The sequence below is a fragment of the Aedes aegypti genome, chromosome 2 (assembly GCF_002204515.2).
Source record: "Aedes aegypti strain LVP_AGWG chromosome 2, AaegL5.0 Primary Assembly, whole genome shotgun sequence".
Lineage (NCBI taxonomy): Eukaryota > Metazoa > Arthropoda > Insecta > Diptera > Culicidae > Aedes > Aedes aegypti.
The window spans coordinates 139,278,168-139,303,536 of NC_035108.1; the positions used below are offsets into that span (position 1 = coordinate 139,278,168).

The 25,369-nt window shown below is 37.9% G+C and overlaps 1 protein-coding gene across 1 annotated transcript in view; it reads left to right on the top strand.

Annotated features, from left to right (window-relative positions):
• Positions 1–9,591: 9,591 nt before the first annotated feature.
• LOC5575821 overlaps positions 9,592–25,369 on the top strand; it is a 326,519-nt gene continuing 310,741 nt past the window's right edge. The window contains exon 1 of the mRNA XM_021842547.1: positions 9,592–10,699. Within this exon, the coding sequence (XP_021698239.1) occupies positions 10,622–10,699 (78 nt within the window). The 5' untranslated portion in view covers positions 9,592–10,621. The remainder of the gene's footprint in view (positions 10,700–25,369) is intronic.

Sequence of the window (25,369 nt, forward strand, 5' to 3'; positions counted from 1 at the left end):
GACACGCAAACCGTCAAGAATATCTCATGTGAACCGAAAGCATTACCACGGTTACCAAACACTCACCATTGGTAACACAACTGTTTTATGGATCAAGCTGTCGGATAGGCGTCTAAAGGATCGCTGGAAGCCGGATCGTGTGGACTTTGTTTGCGGCCGGGCAGTCGTCGACGCAATCTGATCTACCGAAAACAAACATCCTGACTCTTCTTTTTTGCTATTCCATATTTACAACCCAACTTTTCCGTTTTCTTATCCTCGCTTTCCCGTGTTATCTTACTTCTTTAAAGCTTAATTGGAGCAAACTGCTGATGGCTGTGTGCTAATAGTTGATCATTCAATCGTTCTCCTTGAATCAAGTGCAATTTTGTTCATTTGATTTAGGCTTTAGGTGCAGAAATGACTTTGTATTATTCCTTAGTGTATCATTCACTTCTAGTTACTACAACTGGTTACTTTGTGTTGATTGGGATGCATTCTTTCTCGAGCTCGTACATAACATTCTTCATTGATGCTGGATAACGGGAACGTAAACAGTGTACGCACGGATGGAGTATTCTCTTGCATTCCCAAAGTCGTTATGCGTACTGCTCTGCTTTCCGATAAACTTAATATATGTCATACCAATGTGCAAAGCCTTTGCGCACGGCAACTTAACAAGCTTGATGAATTTAAAATATGCTTTGAAAACAGTAATATTGACATCATATGTGTGACAGAAACGTGGTTAACTTCGAATATATCGGATGAAATGGTTGCTGTTGAAGGTTACAGGGTAATTAGAAATGATCGGTCGTATGCTCGTGGTGGAGGCATATCTGTCTACTGTAAAAACGATTTGAGATGCCGCGTTATAGCAGCATCTGATCTATCTGATGCTGATGAGGGTGATGTCACAGAATACGTGTTTGCAGAAGTTTCTTTTAACCATAACAAATTCTTATTAGGTGTTGTTTATAATCCACCAAGAAATGACTGTTCAGAAATTATTGAGCAGAAAATGGCAGAACTCTCCCTCCATTATCAAAACGTCGTGCTTGTGGGTGACTTTAATATTGACATGAATGTTATTAATGCAAGAACTAGTAGATTTCAAAGCGTTATGGATAACTTTGACATGCATTTGATCAACAGAGAACCAACCCACTTTCACCCTGGTGGCTGCTCATTGATAGATCTGTTTTTTACAAATATCCCTGACTTTGTCGTCAAATTCAATCAAGTAGCTGCAGCTGGTTTTTCAAAACACGATATGATTTTCGCTTCTTTAAACATCTCTCGTTCAAATGTGACAAGCTACCGGACATTTAGAAATTATGGTCAAATAGATTACGCATCATTGAATGATGCTTTGTATTCCATTGATTGGGATCATTTATATTCCATTACGGATTCCGATACAGCGTTAGACTTTTTCAATTTCCATTTGACTCAGCTTCATAACTCTTTTGTTCCACTAAAAATTCATAAACCCAGAAACCAAAATGGTTGGTTTAACAATGAAATCCAATTCGCCATCATTGAAAGAGATTTAGCCTATCGCTTATGGGTGTCTGAAAGAAGTCAATATAATCACGATCAGTACAAGCGCTTACGCAATCGAGTCAATCATAAAATAAAATTAGCTAAAATAAGATATGTTTCACAAACGGTTAACAGTTCTGTCTCCAGCAAAGACCTTTGGCGTAGACTCAAGCAACTCAATGTTACATCAAGTTCTAAGTCAGCAGTGCAGCCTATAAATACTTGTGATGAAATCAATGATTATTTTGCTAGTAATTTTTCAGAAGCCTCGTCAACTGTTACAGTTTTTCCTGAAAACTCTCATGGATTACGCTTTCATGAAGTAACAACATTTGAGGTCATAAACGCAATTGATTCTATTACATCTAATGCCGTGGGTTTCGATGAGGTTCCATTGAAATTCGTCAAAATTATTCTTCCCCATATAATAACGCAGTTAACGTATATTTTCAATCTGATTATTAGTACATCGAAGTTTCCTAATGCTTGGAAAATGGCTAAGGTTATTCCTATTCCAAAAAAGACTGGTAGTGGTGATTTAAGTAATTTACGACCGATTAGTATTTTGAGTTCGTTGTCCAAAGCTTTCGAAAAAATCATTAAATCTCAGATTCAAACCTTCCTAGATAACAATGACTTACTTTACTCGCGGCAATCGGGTTTTCGCAGTAACCATAGCACTACAACAACTCTACTATCTGTTCATGATGACATACATCAAGAAATCGACAAATATGGAACTGGGCTTTTGTTGTTACTAGACTTCTCGAAGGCGTTTGATAGAGTATCCCATTCTAAGTTGCTACAGAAATTATCAAACCAATTTTGTTTTTCTCGATCAGCAGTTTCACTCATTCGTTCATATCTCCATAATCGTAAACAAGCAGTTGCTGTTGACGATAAGTATTCTGAATTTGTCAATATTGTTTCAGGAGTTCCACAGGGGTCCGTTTTAGGTCCAATATTATTTTCCCTTTTTATAAATGACCTTCCAAATGTAATAGAATTCTGTAAAATGCATATTTTTGCAGATGACGTGCAAATTTATTTATGTTCCAATAGATTGTCAATATCTGAAATTGCTCGCTTGATAAATCTAGATTTGAGGAATATTTACCGGTGGTCTGAGCGTAACCTTTTACCCTTGAATCCAGAAAAATCACAAGTTCTGTTCATGACTCGATCTCGCAACAACACGGTTTCACCACCCTCCATATTTTTGAACAATGTTCCTATGAAGTACGTTGACAAAATATCTAACTTGGGTGTAATTTTCCAAAGCAACTTAGAATGGGACAGCCATATCAATTCTCAGTGCAGAAAAGTCTATAGCGGACTTCGTCATCTTAAACTGACAGCTAATTTTTTACCAACAACAACTAAACTTAAATTATTCAAAACCTTATTACTGCCTCATTTAATGTACGGGAGCGAGTTTTTGCTTAACGCCTCTTCTCGGTCTCTCGGCAGACTCCGCGTAGCTGTGAATTGCTGTATTAGATGGATATTCAATTTGTCGTCGTACTCTAGTGTTTCACACCTTCAACCGCAATTGCTTGGATGCTCTTTTTCTAATTTTGTGAAATTTCGTTGTTTCATAACATTGTACAAAATCATCAACACATCAAAACCTATATATTTGCACGAAAAACTCCAACCTTTTCGTAGTATCCGTGAGAGGAATTTCCGTATATCGCGCGTTAGAACTTCATACTACAGAAATACTTTATTCGTGCGTGGCATTGTTTATTGGAACCAGATTCCGGCTCAAATAAAAATTTCGCGATCTATCAACGAGTTTCGCAGGGGGTGCATCTCATGGTTGAACACAAGTAACCAGTAGTTTAAATTGTATCTAGAACTAATAACTTGTTTTTGAAATAGTTGTAAGTTAAGAAATGAATTCGTCACATATATATTGTTTTTTTTTCTGAATGTAGAATTAAAAAAGGTAATAACCTTACTCTACATGTATTGGTATGGAAATAAATAAATAAAATAAATAAAATACTCTCATTAATGTATTGTTCCGAGAAGTGAATATCCGAATACGATTAAAATTCGGTCGGTCCCCCAAGGAATTTTGGAATATCTTCAAAACCAGGTGACCCATGATCAATATCTACACAAATCCTAAAACTAGAAGAGTTTTTTGAGAACTTGTGAAAAATGGTGCAAAAATATTGAAAAACAAAAAAGTTATAACGGTTTGAATTTGAACTTTGCGGTAAAAAAATGAGGCTGCCGGTAGAGGGGTTAAGATACATTTTACCTCTTTTTAATAATCGAAACGCAATGCATCGCCTGGCATGCAACTCAGTGTGGTGCCTTGTATATAGTAAACCCTCCCTTGATTTTTAAGGAATAATCGAGCCAGGTTGAATTGGGATGGTTCACAAATTATGACACGCTAAGTTCCAGCTATTTTTTACCCCCCTCCCCCCTTAGTCACGTTATTTGTATGAGTCCTCCAAAAATTTTGTAAGACTGGTCACGCTTCTTCCTCCTCCCTTAAAGCGTGACGTAATTTGTGCATGATCCCATTTAAGGTACAGACCTCATATTTTCACTATATGATTTTTTCATTATTTTGCCAAAATACATTCAATACCGTAATTTCGACGTGAACAAAGAATTACATCAAAAAATCAAGTTTACACCCTAGAATAAGTTGTCAACCTCATCAGGATCTTCACATAGGCTAGCGGAATAGCTTTGCCGGCGACAGCAATCTCGTAGGTTACCAAGAATTTGGGATAAAGGATGATCACATAGCGGATGAATTCCCAGTGAGTTTGTCTGCCGCCAGATAGCCCTTGTTCTGCCGAACAGCTTTTTTGAAGACACAAAGCTACTAACTAATACTGATTTTGAGATACAGACAATTTAAAAAAAATTATCACTAGCATCAACTAGAGGATCAATTCATAATTAGATGCCGAAGATACCCATTTTCAAGCTAATAAGAATCTTGATGCAAAAAGGATTGAAGACTTGTTTTATTGGCGCCACCTAGCGGATGAATTTCCAATCAGACTCTTCACTGCAAAAAAGCCCGTGATCTGCTAAACAGCTTTGCCGAAGACACCATGCTTCTAGCTCATTCGGATGTTGAGGTATTTGAGACCATTTTGGACCTATAAGGGCACGCTTTTTTCATCACTTAGAAAACAGGGAAGGGTCAGGGGGGATTTTTTTCCAAAGCACTGTAGAACTAATTAACCGCATTTACTTGAAATTTAATTTTATTTAAATGGATCTATCAGTCTCCGAATTGAGACCACTTAGAAATTCAAGGTTCACCTCGAGCTTTGAAGGATAAAAGTTATTATGGATTTTAGTTTAAAAAAAAGTCACAAAACTGGTATTCTGGCTCTAGCGTTTTCAATTCTTTTATAAATATCTCATCAAAGAACTATATGAAATACTTTTAGAGCTTTGAAAAATTCATAATACGGTGAGTGAAAGAACTCACTATCTCTTTCTGTTTAAGAGTTATTGTTGTTTTTCTCGTAAAAATATGTCTACTTTGAATGTGAACATCTCTGATTGTGGAGAATAAAAAAATATCCTTTGACGACATTCAAAAGATAGAACAAAATTGTTTATTATAACAAAAAAATTACAGATGTGTTATATTTGTAACTCTATAAAAATGCTTTGACAAGCGAAGGATGTTCACAATAAAAACTTCATAAACTTTTGAACTAAGGTTAATATTTACACTCTTTTTGCATGGAAATTTGTGTTTTTTTAGTTCTAAAAGTTGTTCATAAACTACTTTGACAAGAAGTCTGAAGTAAGAAAGGTAGGGCAATAAAACTGGTTTGAAGATTTTCATCGTATGTATTTTATTTATTATTTTGCATTTTGAGCATTAAATGGAATTTTTGACAAAAACGAACTTCTACAAAATTATTTAGAAAAATGTAAGCTTTTACTTGGTGTTATCTAAAACTATAAAAAATTCATAATATCACATGAATAATATACCGCGCACCACCGTTAACGTTAACGTTACACCATTTAATTCCACTAGAGTTTGTATCCTTTGACAGATATGCGTATTTCGACCTCAACTGTAAGGCCGTCTTCAGTGTCGTTTACTAGACTCCACCTAATGGTAATGGTATATACCCTTTTTCTTCTTATGTCGGCTTCGTGCCGCTAGCCGAAATGTGTAGGGATAAGGACGGAAGCATCTTGACGGACGGACGTGAGGTTATTGAAAGGTGGAAGCAGCACTACGATGAACACCTGAATGGCACGGAGAACACAGGCGCGAGGGTCACGACAGCGGAGGAAGTGGCTACGTCAGCACGGCGGATGAAGGAAACCAACCTGCCCCCACATTGAGGGAAGTTAAGGATGCCATCAACCAGCTCAAGAATAACAAGGCCGCTGGTAAGGATGGTATTGGAGCTGAACTCATCAAAATGGGCCCGGAGAGGTTGGCAGCTTGTCTGCACCGGCTAATTGTCAGAATCTGGGAAACGAAACAGCTGCCGGAGGAGTGGAAGCAAGGGGTCATATGCCCATCTACAAGAAGGGCAATAAACTGGAATGTGAAAACTATCGTGCGATCACTATCCTGAATGCCGCCTACAAAGTGCTATCCCAGATTATCTTCCGTCGTCTATCACCAATAACAAATGAGTTTGTGGGAAGTTATCAAGCTGGTTTCATCAACGACCGCTCGACAACGGACCAAATCTTCACTGTACGGCAAATCCTCCAAATATGCTGTGAATACCAAGTCCCAACGCATCTCATGTTCATAGATTTCAAAGCGGCTTATGATAGCATCGACCGCGAAGAGCTATGGAAAATCATGGACGAGTGCAGCTTTCCCGGGAAGCTCACAAGACTAATAACGATGGACGGTGTGCAGAATAGCGTGAAGATTTCGGGCGAACATTCCAGTACGTTCGAATCCCACCGGGGACTTCGACAGGGTGATGGACTTTCGTGCCTGTTGTTTAACATCGCGCTAGAAGGTGTCATTCGGAGAGCCGGGTTCAATAACCGAGGTACGATTTTCACAAGATCCAGCCAATTTGTTTGCTCCGCGGATGATATGGATATGGTCGGCAGAACATTTGGAACGGTGGCAGACCTGTACACCCGCCTGAAACGTGAAGCGACAAAAGTCGGCCTGTAAATACATGCTGATAGGCGGAACCGAGCGCGACAGAGCCCGCCTGGGAAGCAGTGTTACGATAGACGGGGATATTTTTGAGGTGGTTGATGAGTTCGTCTACCTCGGACCCTTGTAAACGGGTGATAACAACGTTAGTCGTGAAATACGGAGACGCATCATCAGTGGAAGTCGCGCCTACTATGGGCTCCAGAAGAAGCTGCGGTCGAGAAAGATTCACCCTCGCACCAAATGTACCATGTACAAAACGCTTATTAGACCGCTAGTCCTCCATGGACCATGAAGCATGGACCATGCTGGAAGAGGACGATCTTTGGCGGAGTACAGGAAAACGGTGTGTGGCGGCGAAGAATGAACCACGAGCTCGCTAGGCTCTACGGCGAACCCAGTATCCAGAAGGTTGCGAAAGCCGGAAGGGTGCGCTGGGCAGGGCATGTTGCAAGGCTACCGGACAACAATCCTGCAAAGATGGTGTTCGCGTCGAATCCGGTTGGCACAAGAAAGCGAGGAGCACAGCGAGCGAGGTGGCTTGATCAGGTGCAACAAGATCTGGAGAACGTGGGCCAAAATCGAAGTTGGAGAGACACAGCCATGGACCGAGTAAATTGGCGTAGCATCGTTAACGAGGTTTTATAAAATTAATTGATGTAACACCAACTAAATAAATAAAATAATTCTTATGTCGCCTGCGTCCATTTTTTAGGACTATTGTGATATACCCTATTACTCTATGTACAAAATGTTTTCCAGTAGCAAATGTGCCTCCGGAATACTTTGCGCATTTGACTGAACTTTGAACCATCTGCCATTGATAGGTAGAAGTCCTAGGTTGCAGTGTTGTAGTTCCCCCAATCTGGCGTGATCAGCCTAATAAAGCTAACCACCTCCCTGGGGGATGCGTACCAAATATCAGCTGGCTGTAAGTAGTGCTTGCTAAATATTTTGAACCTACGATGGATGTGTGCACTGCAAGAGCAGAGAAGGTGTTGTGAGGTTTCGTCCGTCTCGTCACAGAAACGGCAATTTGTGTTTTTATACTCTAGGGCAAAGTTGTACAACGTAAAATTTTGATCGAATTCGCCAAACAAAATTTCTATAGCTCAAAATTTGACCAATCTAGAGCATTTTTTTCCAATCATCGTATGGTAGTCCAAGAAAAATGAGTTTTTCAACTTCAATTTTTCTATCTCGTCAAAGAAGGCAATGAATGACTTTTTGAACTTAGGAAAACGCAAATTTACATGAAAAAGTTTGTTGATATTTATTTTATTTTTAAAGTTATTAAAGTTTCTGTGCTAAAAATTCTTTGTTTTTCAAGGAATTTAGTGGAGTGACAAGAATAACACGTCTGTTTTTTTATATAACATACGATTGCATTTTATTTCCTTTTGTCTTTTGAATACCGTCAAAAGATATTTTACAATCAAAGAAGATATATATTAGATGCGATGTTTGAATAGCAACATTAGAGCCAGAAACCCCTTTTTTTTGGTTTGTGGTTATCCAAAAACTTTCTTGAGGGAAGACTTTTGTACCTACAGGCGTAATAAAAGATATTTAAGGGGCTTATAAATGAGGTTCATCCTTAACCCGTATAGGCCTGAATGAAAGCAAAAATATTAAAACCCTCACCGCTCGGCGAATACTTAACGCATTCAAATATTTTTTGTCAGTATACTCGCACACATATCTTATTTCTAAAAGAAGCCAGAATATACTTGTGGTCGAAGTTTTTCCGGTTGGACACTGGATCAAGTCAGGTAAAAGAAGGGCATGGAAAATTATCATTATTTATTTGCAATGACAATCACTTTTTTAAGCATAAACCATTAAGATCTGATATTGAACAGTATAAATGAAGAGATTTGGACCGTTTAGAACGAACCAGACTTAATCCCCGAATGAACCAAATTTGCCTACCTCTAGGGGCACAAAAGCACAGAAACCGTTTCATGCGACCTGACCCAGTGAACCATCGGAATGACTCCGGTCACTGAAACATTCTTGCGATCCTTTGGCCGCTTTTGGACACTAGATATGCGTGTGAGTATACTGACGAAAAAAATTGAAATCCGTTAAGAATTCGCTGAGCGTTAATGTTTTTTTTTCTTTCTCTCAGGCCTATACGGGTTAAGTAGACTCAAACAAACATGTTCTAACTAGTTTTAAGTGTAATGACTTTTCAGGGTTATCCTAGCCAACCTAACCAGTAATCTCATGAAGATAAATCAATATGGTTCACACTCATGTGGGCTCATACAAACTTATAAGTGCAACTTCGTTTTGATTTCAACTACGCTTAGAAGTTATTCATTAATTCCAACGAACATTTGCCTTTGGATCTAAAGCGTAATTAATGATCCTTAAAAGTTTAACTTGATGTTACACAATTTCAATGGCTGTGATGAATAAACACCTTATTATAAAATCATACAGAGCCAACTTTCACACACTTAGCTTCTTTTACTCAAGCTCGAACCGACAAATATAAATCCATCTTTTTTAAACCTATGTTGTCATGTTTCAAAAACACTCACTCTCAACATCATCAGCAATGCGATTACTGTTCCAAAGCATTCCCAGACTCTCTTCAACCTAAAAATTCGACCGCTTTATCTCACCCGCTCTCTATCCAATGCAATGGCAGCACTCACTTCGACCGATACAGATAAAACTGAGTTCCGTTCACCAACCGAAGCACTCTCCTCTCACACGCTGCACATGTTTTCCTTTTTGGAACTCCACGCCTGCAGCCAGGTAGAACTGTTTTCCGCCTTGTCCGTATCCACGGCTTGATGATGGTGGATAAACGGGAAGCGGGACGGGACTTTTTGTGTATAGCTCGCTCCTTCCTCGTGCTGCTGCTGAGCTACCAAACCAGCCAGCCAGTGCCAAACCAGTGGGTTATTAGTTGCGCGACAACATTGAACGCAGTAAGACGCTTATCGTCGCTCGCTTCGCACCCAAACTAGTGTGCTTCACCATCACCACCTGCTAGGGCGGCCTGTTGGCGAGGACCCGAAGCTCGGAGATTTTCCCCCCTTTGAGCGCCGCGTGTGTGTTATCAGCACTCGGGAGATTGGGAAGGATTTTCCGGAACAGGTTATTCAGTTTCGTCGATACAGCCGGTTTGGACGGTGCAGTCAGCGGCTTTGGTCTGTGCAGTCAGCGAACCGGTCGTTTTAGTGCAAATCCTCTTCGTAGAATTTACCTCTTGGGGCAAATGATGATCTGTTGGCGGGATTTTGTAAAAGACGTAAAAGCAGTGTTGTGCTAATCTTTGGAAACGGACGGAATCAAAAAAGCGGCGGCTTAAGTTAAGCCGGCAATATAACAACGAACACCGATTCGTGCTGTCGCTTCCACGCTTTTTGCAAGAGGGGGCTTCTTTGGGGGGACCGTTGTTGTGATCTTCGTAAATTCCGCAAGCCCTCCCAGTAGAAGAGGGGACGACACTAGCAAGCACACGAAAGGCGAACAATTCCACACACATGTGTTTGAGCCGTAACGACATCGGGGAGTGGACGTGGACACGAAACAAAACATGATAAATTTGTTTTTGTGTTAATTTTTAATCTGATTAAAGAGGGGGTTAATTAATGCATTTAACATTAATTCGTGAAATGCGTAAGAACAGTCATCCAGGTTCAGCGTCAAGCTGGAAGAAAGGTTCATTGTGAAGGAAGTGCTTATGTGCGACTGTTTATTTTCCGAAACCTCCGAATTTATGGTGATTTTTGTTTTTGATTCGGTCAGTGAGTGCAGTGTACTTTCACGAGGTGACATTCTTGGAGTGGGAAACAGAATTCGATAGTTTACTCTTACTGAAACACAGATAATGCCAATTCGAGAGTGGAAGATAGTGCCAAAAGTGAATTTTGATTGGGTCATCGAGAAAACGCTAGAGCAGAACAATTGAATCTTTCGAGGCACGGGTGCATGTTCTTTGGCATGGATTTTCAGAGTGCAATGGAAACCTTCGCCGAAGCATGGGTTGCAGCGAGCGCTGGAGCACAGGTGAGTTTTCGGTTGCTAGAATAGTGTGCAATAGTTCAAAAATGTGCCAACTGGAGAATTAGTCGTTGGAGAAAAATAGAATTCTAAAACCAATGGAAGCCTAGACTTCTTAATATTTTTTTCACGAAACCTGCAGTGTTTTATAAAAAAAAATAGATGCAGCTTGATGTGATTCCTGATGTGTTTAGTTGAAGTTGCGCATCTCAAACGATTATTACACTTCGCACGAGAAATTTGATCAATTTGTTAATAGTTTTGAATACCATTTGGACTTTATTCTGACTTTAGCTTGATCATCGGCCGAATTGATTTTGAATACCTTTTGAAGTGAGTAGTGATCTCAGTTGTTTACTACCTAATTCAATCAGAAGCAGTCTCAAGAGATTGCAAATTAAAAAATAAATAAATCTGAATATTGAGTAACAAAAAATACAGATAGGAGAGGCAAAAAGCTGCAATGGTGAACAAGCAATTATATAGCAATAACATGCTAAGGATCGTGAGTTCGAATCCCATTGGTCTAGTATCTTTGGGTGTGCCGCCTTCCCAGGGCATATAGCATCTGCTTTTTTGTCACACGAACAAAAAAAAGATCAGTAGATCAAGTAAGCTTTAAGTAAAAAAAAACTATGAAGTGCTCAGAGAACTCTAAGCAATATAAAAGGTTATGTCGCAGTTCGCAGTTGAGATGTAACGCCAGAAAGAAAAATGATCTGGTTGTAAAAATTCTGACTACATCAGTAGGTGAATTCCGGCAAACAATTTCGAGAAGAATTTTTTTTCCATTTCCCACCAGCAAGAAATTTGTCATCTCTTCGAAAAAAATACGCGCTGGAATTCGCCTACAGGTATCTTGAAAAAAAAAAAGAAAACATATATCAAAATGTAGAAGATGTTTATTTCAGGCATAAGCTACTGACATCCTAGTATTAATTTCTTGAACAATTATTTGAGTCTCTTGAAACCATATAATGTAGGAGGATGAAGGGTATGATGGACACAATAAGCGACTGCTATTTTAAGACCATAAAATGGCAATACTATGCTGATACCTTCGGCTAGTTTTCATGTTCAATGTTAGTATGACGAGCTTTTTTGCCAAAGTTGTCATTTTCGCATTCGTATATAGTGTGGCAGGTACGATGATACTCTATGCCCAGAGAAGTCAAGGAAATTTCCAATACGAAAGGATCCTGGACTGACCGGGAATCGAACCTTCATCATGGCTTTGCTTTGTAGCCACCAACTCTAACCACTCGGCTAGGGAAGGTCCCTTAGTCTGAGTCTTACACTTTGCTTACACACTCAAAATCTTGATTCGCCCACCTCTTTGCTTTTATACCAATTTGAGACCGAGCATACCGTAAATGTCAAATATCAAAAGACATTTGAACTTTAAAAGCAAAAATTGAACTTTTATACCGTCAAATAATTTATATGCCATGTATGAAATCACAGTTCACAAACTTAGATGAATTATGATGTTCTCAGAGAAAAGAAGGGTGACAATTCTGACCCGTGTGCTCATTTTGCCCCTTAAGATAGGTACGTAATTTATAATCAGAATTTTAGTGATAATTTCCATAAAACATTGTATTTTCTGTATGTATCTGGGTTCGTTTGAAAGTCATTCCCCAAAATCTGACCCGAATTTCTGAAAAAACAAATAAAAATAACCGAACCTTTTACCAAAAAAAGAGTCGAATAATCATTTTTAGCTGAATAGCTTATGAATTAGCTGCATTCAGAAAGCTTTTATTCAGCTACCGTAATTCCGGGTGATTGATAATTTTGGGCGATATTAAAAATGATGAATCGCATTTCGGGGTAAAATTGATTCCAAAGTCATGATAACTGTTAGTTTTCAAACTTACTCTGCATACTTAATTTGGGTTCTCTGCGTGCTAAATTATTAACAATACAACATTTACTGATATAATAGATCATCAATTTTCACGAATATCGCGGAAAACGACTAAATGTGGACAATTTCCAAAGTGACTTACAGTGACCGGCGAAAAAAAAATCATTTGGCCGTTTTTGATACAAAATGGCCAAGTTTGGAAACTTGTTTCTTGACTCCTAGAGCTCCGATTGATCTGAAATTTCTACCGCCACTAGAAAATAACTTGAAATTTGTGCAGTAAAAACTCACATAATTTTGATCGCACACTTTGAAGTTATCGCAAATGTCCCATGTTGAAAGAAATGTTAAAATTTCGGTTTTGATATATTTTGAAAAGTATGAATTTTATAGGAAAAAACTTTGAAGTGGGTAATCAAGCCCGATCGGAGCGCTAGGAGCCAAGATCCAAGTCACCAAACTTGGTTATTTTGTATGGAAAGTGGTAAAATGATCTTTTTTCGCCGGTCATTGTAGCAATGTCAAACAGAAGTTCAATTGTTTAAACAAGATACGCAAATTGATGATAACATCAGTTTTAGGGATATATATAAAGCTTACTCATGAAGTTTTATACTGACTGATGTCCAAGGCCTCGTTTAGAACTAAAAGTTTGTTAATGTCTGTCAATAGCACTCCGAGCATGATTCAGAAATTCAACATTATTTTCACAGAACCGTTCACAAAACACAATTCGATAATAGTTAAGACAAACTACGTACATTTTCTACAGATTACATTGAAATTGATGCTCATTAGATAGAAATAAAACCGTATGACACGGTTATCAATTTCACCAGAATTTACGGTATCAATGTTACTAGGGACACCTCACTACTGCAAGATTCCTGAATAATAAATGCTTCTTTTTTGTTTTGAAGTGCTTATGTTCTGTTTTACTAGTGGTACCTGCAAACAGTGATGCATTTGAACGCGTTCAGTTCGCGTTCCAGTTCATTTTGTTGAACGCAGCGATCAAGTAGGCTTGAACATTGAGCAGTTCAAAAATATGAACCCGTGCGAGCCGAAAAATGAACGCGATCAGTTTTGACTGATTTACGACAAATTTTAGGTCAATGTTATGTTTTTGACATGCATAATATCGAGGGCTGTATGATTTCTATATTCACGATAAATTTTGATGATTAATACATTCATTCTTCAAGTGAGACCTCCAATCATTATTGTGAACTGAACGGGCCGTTCTTGAGCAACGGCAAGCTCTTGCTCGTAAGTTCATTGACTACTACGTTCAAGTGCAAATTTGGCTCGGGCTCCGTTCATTTTTGGCTCGCGTTCAGTTCAAAATGCACCACTGCCTGCAAAATTTGTCTTGCCATCAAGTAGGTTGTTGAATAATGACTTGCAATCTCCAATACAAAATGACAGATTAGTTTTCTTGCGTTTTTCGGACTGTTCTAGATACAATCCACAACTTCTAACAGTGCAAGAATCAGGTGAAGCCGTTGGCATATTCACAAGCCGTTTCGTGACATTCAAACCCTATTCCATTTTTTTATTTGTTTCATTTGTTAAAAACTCGTGCTCTGCCTTCTGTACAACTACTATTCTACGATGTTATGTAATCAAAAAATGCCTTTGGTAAAACTCATGTGCACTAGCAAAATATTTAAGGCTCAAGAATCCATCGTTAAGTCACCAGCAATCATCAAACATTTATGACCAGTTTTTTCGTTCAAATTTATAACAATCTTCATGAAAATCTATTATCGCATTTCAGTTTGTTAGTGTAATGCAATGATACATTTTCTTGAGAATTGTTTCGATTTTGAGTAAAAAAATAACTGTTTTTGAACATCTGTAGAACGATGATGGTTATTTTCCTCTTGAAATCAGAAGATCAGAAACATTAGCCTAAGATTTCTTCAGTTTAGTATCTTTAAAAACGTGAATAGGGGCATACATCGGCCATCTTTGAATTCCGAGATGTTTTACCTTAAACGTTGATTCCCTAAAGTAAACTATCCTACCAAAAGGTAGAGCTTAAAAATCAGCAAGAATCTTCCAACAATCACTGACACTAAGTCATTCTTGTGATTTAAAAACTGAAGTAAAGAGCGCATGAGATATTGACTAAGAATACTTAAGAGGTTAAAATGGTATGGAAGGGAGTGAAATTTTGAGTTTAAGGTACATTTGATATAATATTTTTTATCCATTATAGTTTTGTTTCTATATCTCCAACCACAATAAGATCAGCAAGACTAAATTGGTACTTACATCAAGTCATTGAAATACATTTATGGGAGACATGAGAGAAATCTCATGCAAAATTTAAAAAAATCCGTTGAACTTTGATCTGTTTGGAAGAACATACCTTAAAACGGGGTAGCGTTGATCAGCGGAATTGCACCAATTGGAATAACCCTTCTGGTAAAAAGTTCGAATCAACATATTTTGATGAAATATTTTCAGTGCATGAATGATGTTTCTCATTCTTATTTTCATAAACATATGAAAATTAAGAAAAATTGCAAAAATTGAATTTTGTTTATGTGTAAAATTCTAAATTTTTCGATGTACAGTGGGATTCCGTTTTTGGCAACAAAGTTGAAATTTTCAGTTGCCAAAAACGGAACCGTGCCAAAATCGGAACTCATATTTCAAATTTTATTTTTTCACTATTGGTTTTGAAAACATCATTACAATGTTAATACATCATTTTTATGGAATCATTAGGCATTGGGACTTCGAAAAGGTTCCATTCTATGCTATGAATCTATAGCCCCGTAATTTAAATCTGGCAAACATATTTCTGGTGGCGTTTTTACGCCTCAACGTCTTCAATTATTTTTTAGAAGCTTTATGTATAATTTTTGTATAAGAGGGCCTTGTAAAACCAATAATCGCATAAATGACTTTTATTGAAGAACTGGACATTTTCTTAAAACTATGAAAGAACCCGAAATAAAATATGTTTTTTTTTTCTTCTAAAGACGTATTTGCGAATCAAAAGCGCTGGGTATTGCAAAACGGCATGAGCTTTTATTCTTGTTAAATGAATATTTAAAATCAGTTTAACTGTTGGAGCGTAAAATTTGAAAAATTCGGTAAGTTTGGAATTGCTTCTTCAATTTATGTTTCTGATACAGTAAAGCATTTTATAATGAATGGTTGACTGCATCAAAAGGGCAAACATAAACATTAAATGATGCTTAATTGTGACTTGTAATTTTGTAGAATTTAATTTTTACTTGAAATAATTTTGAATTGAGCTTGGTATATGTTGGTATATGTTATACACCTACCTTATGAAATCAACTGAAATTTACCGGATCCTGTTATGAAACCTCAAGAACCTTAAAGGAATCTTCAGGTTCTCATAAGAAATCTACAGAAAAAAACCGTTGAGCTCTGATGCATCTTGCCAAGCATCCGTAGAATCTCACATGGAGTTCCCAGAATCTTGCTAAGGAATTCGCTTGGAGTTAACATCTTGGAATTCCGCTGCGATGTTGCTGAACATTCTCAAGTTTCCGATGAAAATTTTAAAAGATTATTATTATAAGGCTACCACTAGCACACCTCAAATTCCTCTAGGAACCTTGTCAAAATCCCCAAGCTTTCGCCGGAAATATTAAAAATACTACTAGAAATTCACATTATCCCGCTTAAAATGTACAGGGTGCCTTAGAGTTTATTAGAAATCACCATATTTTTGGACATAATCCTCCATAACTAATAATACACTCTAAGCATCCCTCAACAAGCCCTAAGTGTCCACTTGGAATCTGCAGATATCCTCATGAATTCGTTTAAATTTCTGAAAAGTCTCACAAGAACCAAGAATCCCTTAAGGATTCTCCAGGGTACTGTTAGGAAACTCATACTCACCTCGTAAGGAATATCTTGATGTTTGATGTTGAGACCCGTATCCTTGATTAACAATCTTGTTCAGAATTCTGGATCGTCTCTTAACATATCTAACGCCTAACAGAGTCTATAGAAAAGAGGGAACGTAGCTTTAAATTGTTGACGCAGAAAGATCAATATACACACCAATACCACAGACAAAAAATTAAAATACTCTCAGTCGTATTTATCGCACGCTTGAATGATATTATTGAGAATAAATTGTAGTTTGAAATGTATTCGTATTTGTCATGTTATTTAATGAAATTTATTAAAAGTTATGATACACCTCATTTTGCTGTACATATTTGTATCTATTATTGCGGTTTGTTTTTACATGCGCAATGTATGTAATAACCATAATAATAAAGACAGTGAGCCAAAAAAATGAGACAAAATTTATGATTGTAACTCTGTGTGAGTCATAGATTTTTTGTTGCTCTTATGTCGGTGCTGGTACTTGTTCAAACAAGCTGTTCCAAATTTAAAGAACTGTATTTTTTTATGTTAGCACCTACTAGCAGACTCAAGTGGGCTGGTCACTCAATATGAATGCCTTTGAAAAGATATTTAGTCTATTATTGTCTTTAGTTGAGATACTGATGGATATTATTGGCCTCATGAAATGTTGCCAATGTATGACCAATGACCATTCTGAAGTAAAAAAGCGCGTACGCGAGTCCTTTGTAGTTGGTGAGATTTGGAGAAATATCGACGAAAATGGAGCTCTGGAATGTAATCCGTGTGGAGTTGACATGCTATTCAAGTGATTAAAGCAACATACACGATAATATTTACAAAAATTTACAAATTTTAATGGTATTGAAAAATGGTGCCAAAAACGGATCCATTTTGTTGCCAAAATCGGGGGGTGCCAAAATCGGAGCATGCCAAAAACGGAGTATGCCAAAATCGGAATCCCACTGTAATGATTTACATTGTTATTGATGACTCTACCACAGATTCATGCAGTTCTACATATTAAAATACTGTTATTACTAAGAATGGTATTGCCGAAAATGATTCCGTTGTTGGAATTTTTCTACGTATTTCAAAGAGGAGATCCCCCAGTACCGGACACTTAAGCCACTAAATTCATAATTCGAAAAATAATGATTTTATGGGCTCGTGTTACCCATTTATGATAAATATTATCATTTTTATAGTGTACAAAAACAAATTTGAAAATATAAATATGAATTTTGACATTGCATTTTGATGATGTATTTTAGTACCAAACTGATCGATCTTGAAAGGTGGCACCCAATACCGGACACGATCTGAAAATGCCTTGAATTCTTTGAATTTGAACATCATTGAATGTGTACACTATAGGAATAGTTTATAATTACCAATTCAATGCATTTACAACATTTACAAGAATAATTTGAGTTTTTCTTAGTTTGCAAGATGCCTATCAAAAACCTCTTTCATATATGATGAAAAGAAACACATTTTACGATATTGTTCTGAATGTTCATTCTTCTTAATTTTATTGCATGTTTGATACCATGATCGACGGAACCCATGAAAAATGAAAGTATTTTGAGACACTGATGCAATAATTACGAAGATATCATATAACAAATCAAGCTGTCCGAAACTGAGGGACAGGAGGTGTTTAACCAAAATTGTAATTTATCCATATTTGTTTCAATTATGGTACAAAATACATTCATAATATCAAATAAGGACTTTGTTCGATCATGCTTGCGGGATCCAAAGTATTTTTTCATATTCAAAATAATTACTAAATAGGCTCAAAATTAGGAGGATACGTCAATTTTTAAAAGATTTTCAAACTTTTCTACTTTTTTAAAAAGCCATTCATTTTTCAAGGATGTGTTATTCTACGCAAACATTAGTCTACATAATAGCTTTCTTTTCTACTAATACACCATCTTGATTGGACCATGATTTCTCAATGTTTGGACTTTGTCCGGTATTGGGTGCTGTCCGGCACTGGGGGATCTCCCCCTACATTAGGAAATTGCCGACCTTTAGCCGCATTCCACGTTGCATGGTGTTCCTAATTTTTATAATAACCTGAAAAGTAAATGAGTTGTATGGTTTTGGCTTTCATATTCGGCTTCAGGAGTTAAGGTTTGAAAAAATTTACAGTCACAAACGATGGGTGTCAGTACTTGTTTTGAAAATATAAAATTTGCAACATATGCATCTAAGAGTATTTTTTTTCTGAAATAACTTAAAAAACTGATCAATGTTACTCCGGATTACGACACCACATGTTCTGGTATGGGCACTATTGTGGTCATTTTGGGAACATGGTCACAGGATATCGATTTCGGTAGGGCGCCCAACGAGACGTTTCCAGAATATAATGCACTGATACATTACGACGGCTTCAAACTCATGAATGTTCACCCAGAAATACTTAAATATCAGGTTATGAAATATAAGGTGGCTCTGACCGTTTTTGGACACTCGGTGACTGATTCCTATAGGGCTCCAAATGGCCAATTTTGGAACTTCTTCTGCCTTTGTCGCATAACAGCATGAATTTTATGATTTTTCACACAGAACTGAATTGACATAATCTCATATCATTCCTCTTATTTCTGTCGTTACCTATCCACCAGATCATAGCCTGCTTCTCAACTCAGTATTTCACGAGCGCTTTTTGATTATTGACCAACAAAAGAAACACTTATCTAACAATCCATGTGCCCTGAAGGTTGTTAAATTTTGCCAAATGCTGCGCCAACTAAAAGATTGTTGAAACTTCTGGTGTTACATCAATCAATTGTTAAGAATTTCAATATTACTTACTCTTGCTGGCTCTACGTCCTTCAAGACATGACCTTCGTCACAATGTTACGCCAACTAACTCGGTCCATGGCTGCTAACCTCCAATTCCTCGATCGCCCCACACTTCCAAGATCCTGCTCCACTTGGTCAAACCACCTAGCTCGTTGCGCTCCCCTTCGTCTTGTACCTGCCGAATTTGAGTTGAACACCATTTTTGCGGGATTGTTGTCCGGCATTCTCACAACGTGTCCCGCCCATCGTACCCTTCCAGCTTTGGCGACTCTCGTGATACTGGGTTCACTGTAGAGTTGCGCAAGCTCGTGGTTCATTTTTCTCCTCCATACACCGTTCTCACATACTCCGCCGAAGATCGTCCTAAGCACACGTCGTTCAAAAACTCCTAGCGCTTGCAGGTCCTCTTCGAGCATTGTCCACGTCTCATGCCCGTAGAGGACTACCGGTCATATTAGCGTCTTGTTCATGGTACACTTAACGGAAATGAAGTTTACCAGACCGCAAGGTCTTGTGGAGTCCATAGTAAGCACGACTTCCGGCGATGATACGTCTTCGAATTTCTCTGCTGCAGTTGTTATCCGACGTTATCAATGATCCGAGGTAGACAAATTCGTCCACCAGCTCGAACTAATTCCCGTCGATCGTCACGCGGCAGAAAAGACCATCGCCTTGTCGAAGTCCTTTGCGTGTTTCAAACGGATCCGATAAAGCACCCGATATCTTCACACAGCACTGTACACTATCCATCGTAGCTTTGATCAGTCTAGTCAGTTTCCCGGGAAAACCGTTCTCGTCCATAATCTTCAATAGCTCTTCGCGGTCGATGGTATCATAGGCCGCTTTGAAATCGATGAATAGGTGGTGCGTAAGGACTTGATATTCGCGACACTTTTGGAGGATCTGCCGCAACATAAAGATTTGGTCTGTCGTCGATCGCCCGTCCACAAATCCGGCTTGATAACTTCCAACAAATCTGCTTGCCAGTGGCGATAGACGGCGGAAGATGATCGGGGAAAGCACTTTATAGGCTGCATTAAGAATGGTTATCGCTCGATAGATCTCACATTCTAACTTGTCACCCTTTTTGTATATTGGGTATATTATTCCCTCCTTCCACTCCTCCGGTAGCTGTTCTGTATCCCAGATCCTGGCTATCAGTCGGTGCAGACAAGTGGCCAACCTGTCCGGGCCCATTTTAATAAGTTCCGCTCCAATACCATCCGTTCCAGCTGCTTTGTTGTTCTTGAGCAGTTTGATAGCATCCTTAACTTCACCTATTGTGGGAGTTGGCACGTCAATTTCAATATATCTACATGAATGTTTAAAAACATCTCGTCCAAACCCTGCTGTATATTTATCACTAAAAATGAGATAATAATGTTTTTATGAAACTCTTCGGGGTCTTTTTATAAGGAAGTCACAATTTAGATACAAATAATTGTTATTACGGGGCCCAGATAGCCGTATCGGTAAACGCGCAGCTATTCAGTATGACCATGCTGAGGGTCGTGGGTCCGAATCCCGCTGGTCGAGGATTATTTCGAAAAAGGAAATTTTCTCGATTTCCAGAGCATAGAGTATCTTCGTGTCACATGATATACCCATGCAAAAATGGTCGATCGGCAATGAAAGCTTTCATTTAATAACTGTGGAAGAACACTAATCTGAGAAGCAGGCTTTGTCCCAGTTGGGACGTAACGCCAGAAAGAAGAAGAACTGTTATTACAACCTCTTCTCAGGTTTTTGTAGATTGCAGTTTGGTAAGTCAGCAGTAGCAGTTCAGAATTTTTACAGGTGAGTTGATTTCACCTGCTTATGAAACAAAAAAAAAGACTAGCTTTCTTGTCGTCAATAACTCTCAACAGGTTGAAACTCAGCCCAGTTCATTGTTCTATAATCATTCCTATTCGTTAACTATGAGCTTTCTTTGTTATTTATCGATTTTGCATTTATAGACCGTGTGGTAAGCACGATGATACTCAATGCCCTAAATCAAGTGAAATTCCAATTCGTTAAAAACATTATACCAGCGGGAGTTGAACCTGACCATGGCTGTAGAATTCTGATTTATCGATGTTCTAGCCATCGAAAACAGACTTAGAACTTGGGAACAAAATAGCGTTAAAATTACTAACAAAACGTCTTAATGAAAAGCCGTCGGAGAAACATCCACTGCAATCCATCACGCTACGTACACTTGCATGCCCTTCTTATTGTTCCATTAATTGCGACTTAGCACACAATTCCGGCCACGTATCCATTCTGCTCGAATCCAGTTCGGCTTATCGCACCTCAAACTGAACAATAGTTCGAAATGCACCACCATCTGAAAGCACTTCCGGTGGATTCTCGGAACAAACGCCAAACTGTATCGGTCACAATTTCACCCATGACGATAAGTTGTTGCCGACAATGTGTGTGTGTACATATCATATCCCCCTTCCCTAGTCCCAATGATGGGGATATACTTAGTGAGGAAGAAAACAACAAATCACTAGTCAAACAATTTGACTGCGATGATCGCGCCATGCAAACAGAAGGGGCCAGCTTATTTGATGGACCAATAAAAAACTGATAATGCTCCAAAGTCTTCTTCTTTTTCTTTTTGGCATTACGTCCTCGCTGAGATAGAGCTTGCTTCTCAGCTTAGTGTTCAACGAGCATTTTCACAGTTATTAACTGAGAGCTTTCTCAGCCGAAGTTTCTATTTACGCATTCGTATATCCTGTGGCAAATACGATGATACTCTAATGCAAGGGGAGTCAAGGAAATTTCCTTTACGAAAAGATCCTGGACCGACAGTGAAACGAACCCAGACACCTTCAGCATGGCTTAGCTTTGTAGCCGCGGACTCGCGGACTTCTTGCTGTAATATTGAATTTATTCTGTTTGATCAATAACTTCATTTATCATAGAGTTTTAGATTTCCAATGGAGTATTTTCATTTTCATAAAGTAACAAAAACTTTTGCCAACAGAACTTCCACGGCTTTGGGCTCGGGTGACGAAAGGCGCATTGCAGTCGTCCGCCTCCGTCTCAGCCCCATAATAATTGGTGCTATATCTAAGCTTGATAAGAACTTATTATGTCGTTTTGACGCGACCGATGCGATGATGTGTTGCTAAATCTGTTGAGCGTTTTGAGTCGAAGACTTGATTTTTTCAATTTTTTGAGATGGATCCACCTTACCGACTGAGAATATGTGAATGGGAGAAGACACTTTGAATTGCCAGGAAGGACACCAAGAAGGTAGCATTAAAAGGATGAACCGAATAAACATGCAGAGTCAAGTGGGTGTTCGGAAGAAGTTGTCCGTTTTTACCTGCATTAGGCAAACCAAGTGGTGCAGTTCTAAGCTCTTCCTTATCCCTTTCTATCCTATGCATATTAGCATGGGATGAACTTTGTTAGTAGAACAATTTGTTTGAGCTCGACTTTTGAATTGGATGGGCAGGATAATCTCATTTAAAAGTGACTTCTTTTGGAAGGGATTAGCCGTGCAATTGCTACCGTTGTTTCAAGTGATGTAGTTTTGCTTTGATCTGTGAGAGTTGAGGAATGCTGCAATTGTTTGTAAGAACGGTATATAATGGACTAACAATCTAATACGACATTATATTGTAATGTTCAAGTACCAAAGATGCTTTCCAATACACTAGTAATTTATAAATTGCTCGCTGCCACTAAATTGTCTGATCCGAAACCTTACTCATAACAATTATCGTTTTTCATAAACTCAGCAGAAATTTGCATAATCTCCATTAAATTTTGCTGATTATCAGCAAAAGCTCTGATTTTAATTGTTATGTTTACCTTAAACATGTTGTTCAGCTGGATTTATTAAAATTCTGCAGAATAATATAACAGTGTTCTAATTACAATGAAGATTCATAATTGTGTGCATTCATATATCTTATATGATATGATCATGAAGTTCAATGAAAGCTCATAAACTACCTTGAATCTTTCTTCCTTCACACAATTTTAAGTAGGTATGCCGACGGCGAATGTTACATCTATGGGGAAAATTACACCCTACAGTAAAGTATCTTTTTTCCATTGTTAAGGTTCGTTTTTGTTCTCATATTTTTACTCATAGCAAAACTTTCTCGAGATAATAATATTTGGAATCGGAAATGATTCATTTGATGATTTTTTGATTGCCATTTTTTTTTTTAAATGTTTTGAAAAATGGACTTTGTAGGCAAGGATCTAACGAACGCTCTGCTGAAAAAAGATTTTAAACGGTTAAGAATTGTTTCAAAACCAATGAGAATCCAGTTTCCTTTCGAGGCAACGAACGGAAGGCAATCGAAGTTTGTGAACATAATTTAAAATTTGATTAAGTAAAATCATAAGATAGAATAAGTAAGATTTCTCAGATCAATTGATGAAATTGTTTATCACGAAAATAATCAAGCATTTTCAGACAAATAGACTGCAAACAAGACGAAAATTTGCAGATAAAACGAACATCTCACTATGTTCTTACTAAAATCGCATTATACAAAATTATCAGAGAAAAATCATCTTATTAAACACCACATTTATTCTATTGTATTTTCTGAATTTCTACCACTTTTCAAGTTTGTTCTCCTCTCCATTAATATTCCAAAAATTGTAATGTTCACCTCAATAAACCGTTACCGAATCAAAGAACAACAGAAAAATGCAGCATTACATTTTAGCAGTTAAGCCTCATATTACAATAGCACGAGTATATAAGGGCAAACGGTATTCTTACTTTTTTCTAACATTTGAGATTTGCTGAACAATAGAGTGCAGTTTTTTTTTTTTGAAAGGTCAAATCCAAAAATGTGTGGGCTCTTTTTAATTCTAATCACATTAAAAGAGAAATCTCAAAGTTTGAGCTAAACATATTGAAATTTAGAGGTGGCGCAAACGACTTGAAGGTGAATTTTAAAGTTATGAAAATATGACCTTCAGTGAAGTCTTATAACTTTGGTAATTACTAACAAATTTTGAAGTTCTGAGCTTCAATCTCTTCAAAACTACATTTATAAAAAACTCGTACACCAACAAAGTTTCTTAAATCAAAATTAATATTCATTCGTGTTCTCCAAATTTTTCCTCCTTTATTATAATAATCATCTTTGTTGGACCATAACTTCACGAATACTCAATTGGCTCAAAATCTTTTTACATAGATTCGAAACTAATTTAGTTACTACCGAAAAGCTAAACATAACATATAATTTTCAATTGGATTAGATGGACAAATTGATGTGAAGATTTGCGAAAAAATTACACGTCTTCTCAGTGAGAATCGAACTCACGACTCCCCGATCTCTAGTTGGGGCGCGTTACCCCTACGCCATGAGAGGACTCATGAACGCAGAAGTTAACCTGAATTCGATTTCAGCTCAATAATCACGTGGTTCTTTTTCGCAAAGTGCACATCTTTCGGAAGAATTAGATGCCCATCCAAACACAACGCTTTCTATATATATCCAATGCCTAGCCCGAGAGCGCATTGTTTTTTAGGTATAGGAATAGCACACTACACCAGCCAGCAACTGCGCTGGCTGAGTTTTCTATTGTGTGGGCTTCCAATGGGTCGTGACGTTCTCAAACGACCGGTTACGGAACATGAGTCCGTTGCTCGATAAATACTTGTTTTTAATTATGAATCGTGGTTTTACGGCCAACCAGTCGAGTGGAAGTTTAACAACTACCGAAAAGCTAAACATTACATATAATTTGCAATTGTAAGCCCCCACAATAGAAAACTCAGCCAGCGCAGTTGCTGGCTAGTATAGTCTGCTATTCCTATACCTAAAAACAATGCGCTCTCGGGCTAGGCATTGGAAAGATATAGAAAGCGTTGTGTTTGGATGGGCATCTAATTCTTCCGAAAGAGGTGCACTTTGCGAAAAAGAACCACGTGATTATTGAGCTGAAATCGAATTCAGGTTAACTTCTGCGTTCATGAGTCCTCTCATGGCGTAGTGGTAACGCGCCCCAACTAGAGATCGGGGAGTCGTGAGTTCGATTCTCACTGAGAAGACGTGTAATTTTTTCGCAAATCTGCACATCAATTTGTCCATCTAATCCAATTGCAAATTATATGTAATGTTTAGCTTTTCGGT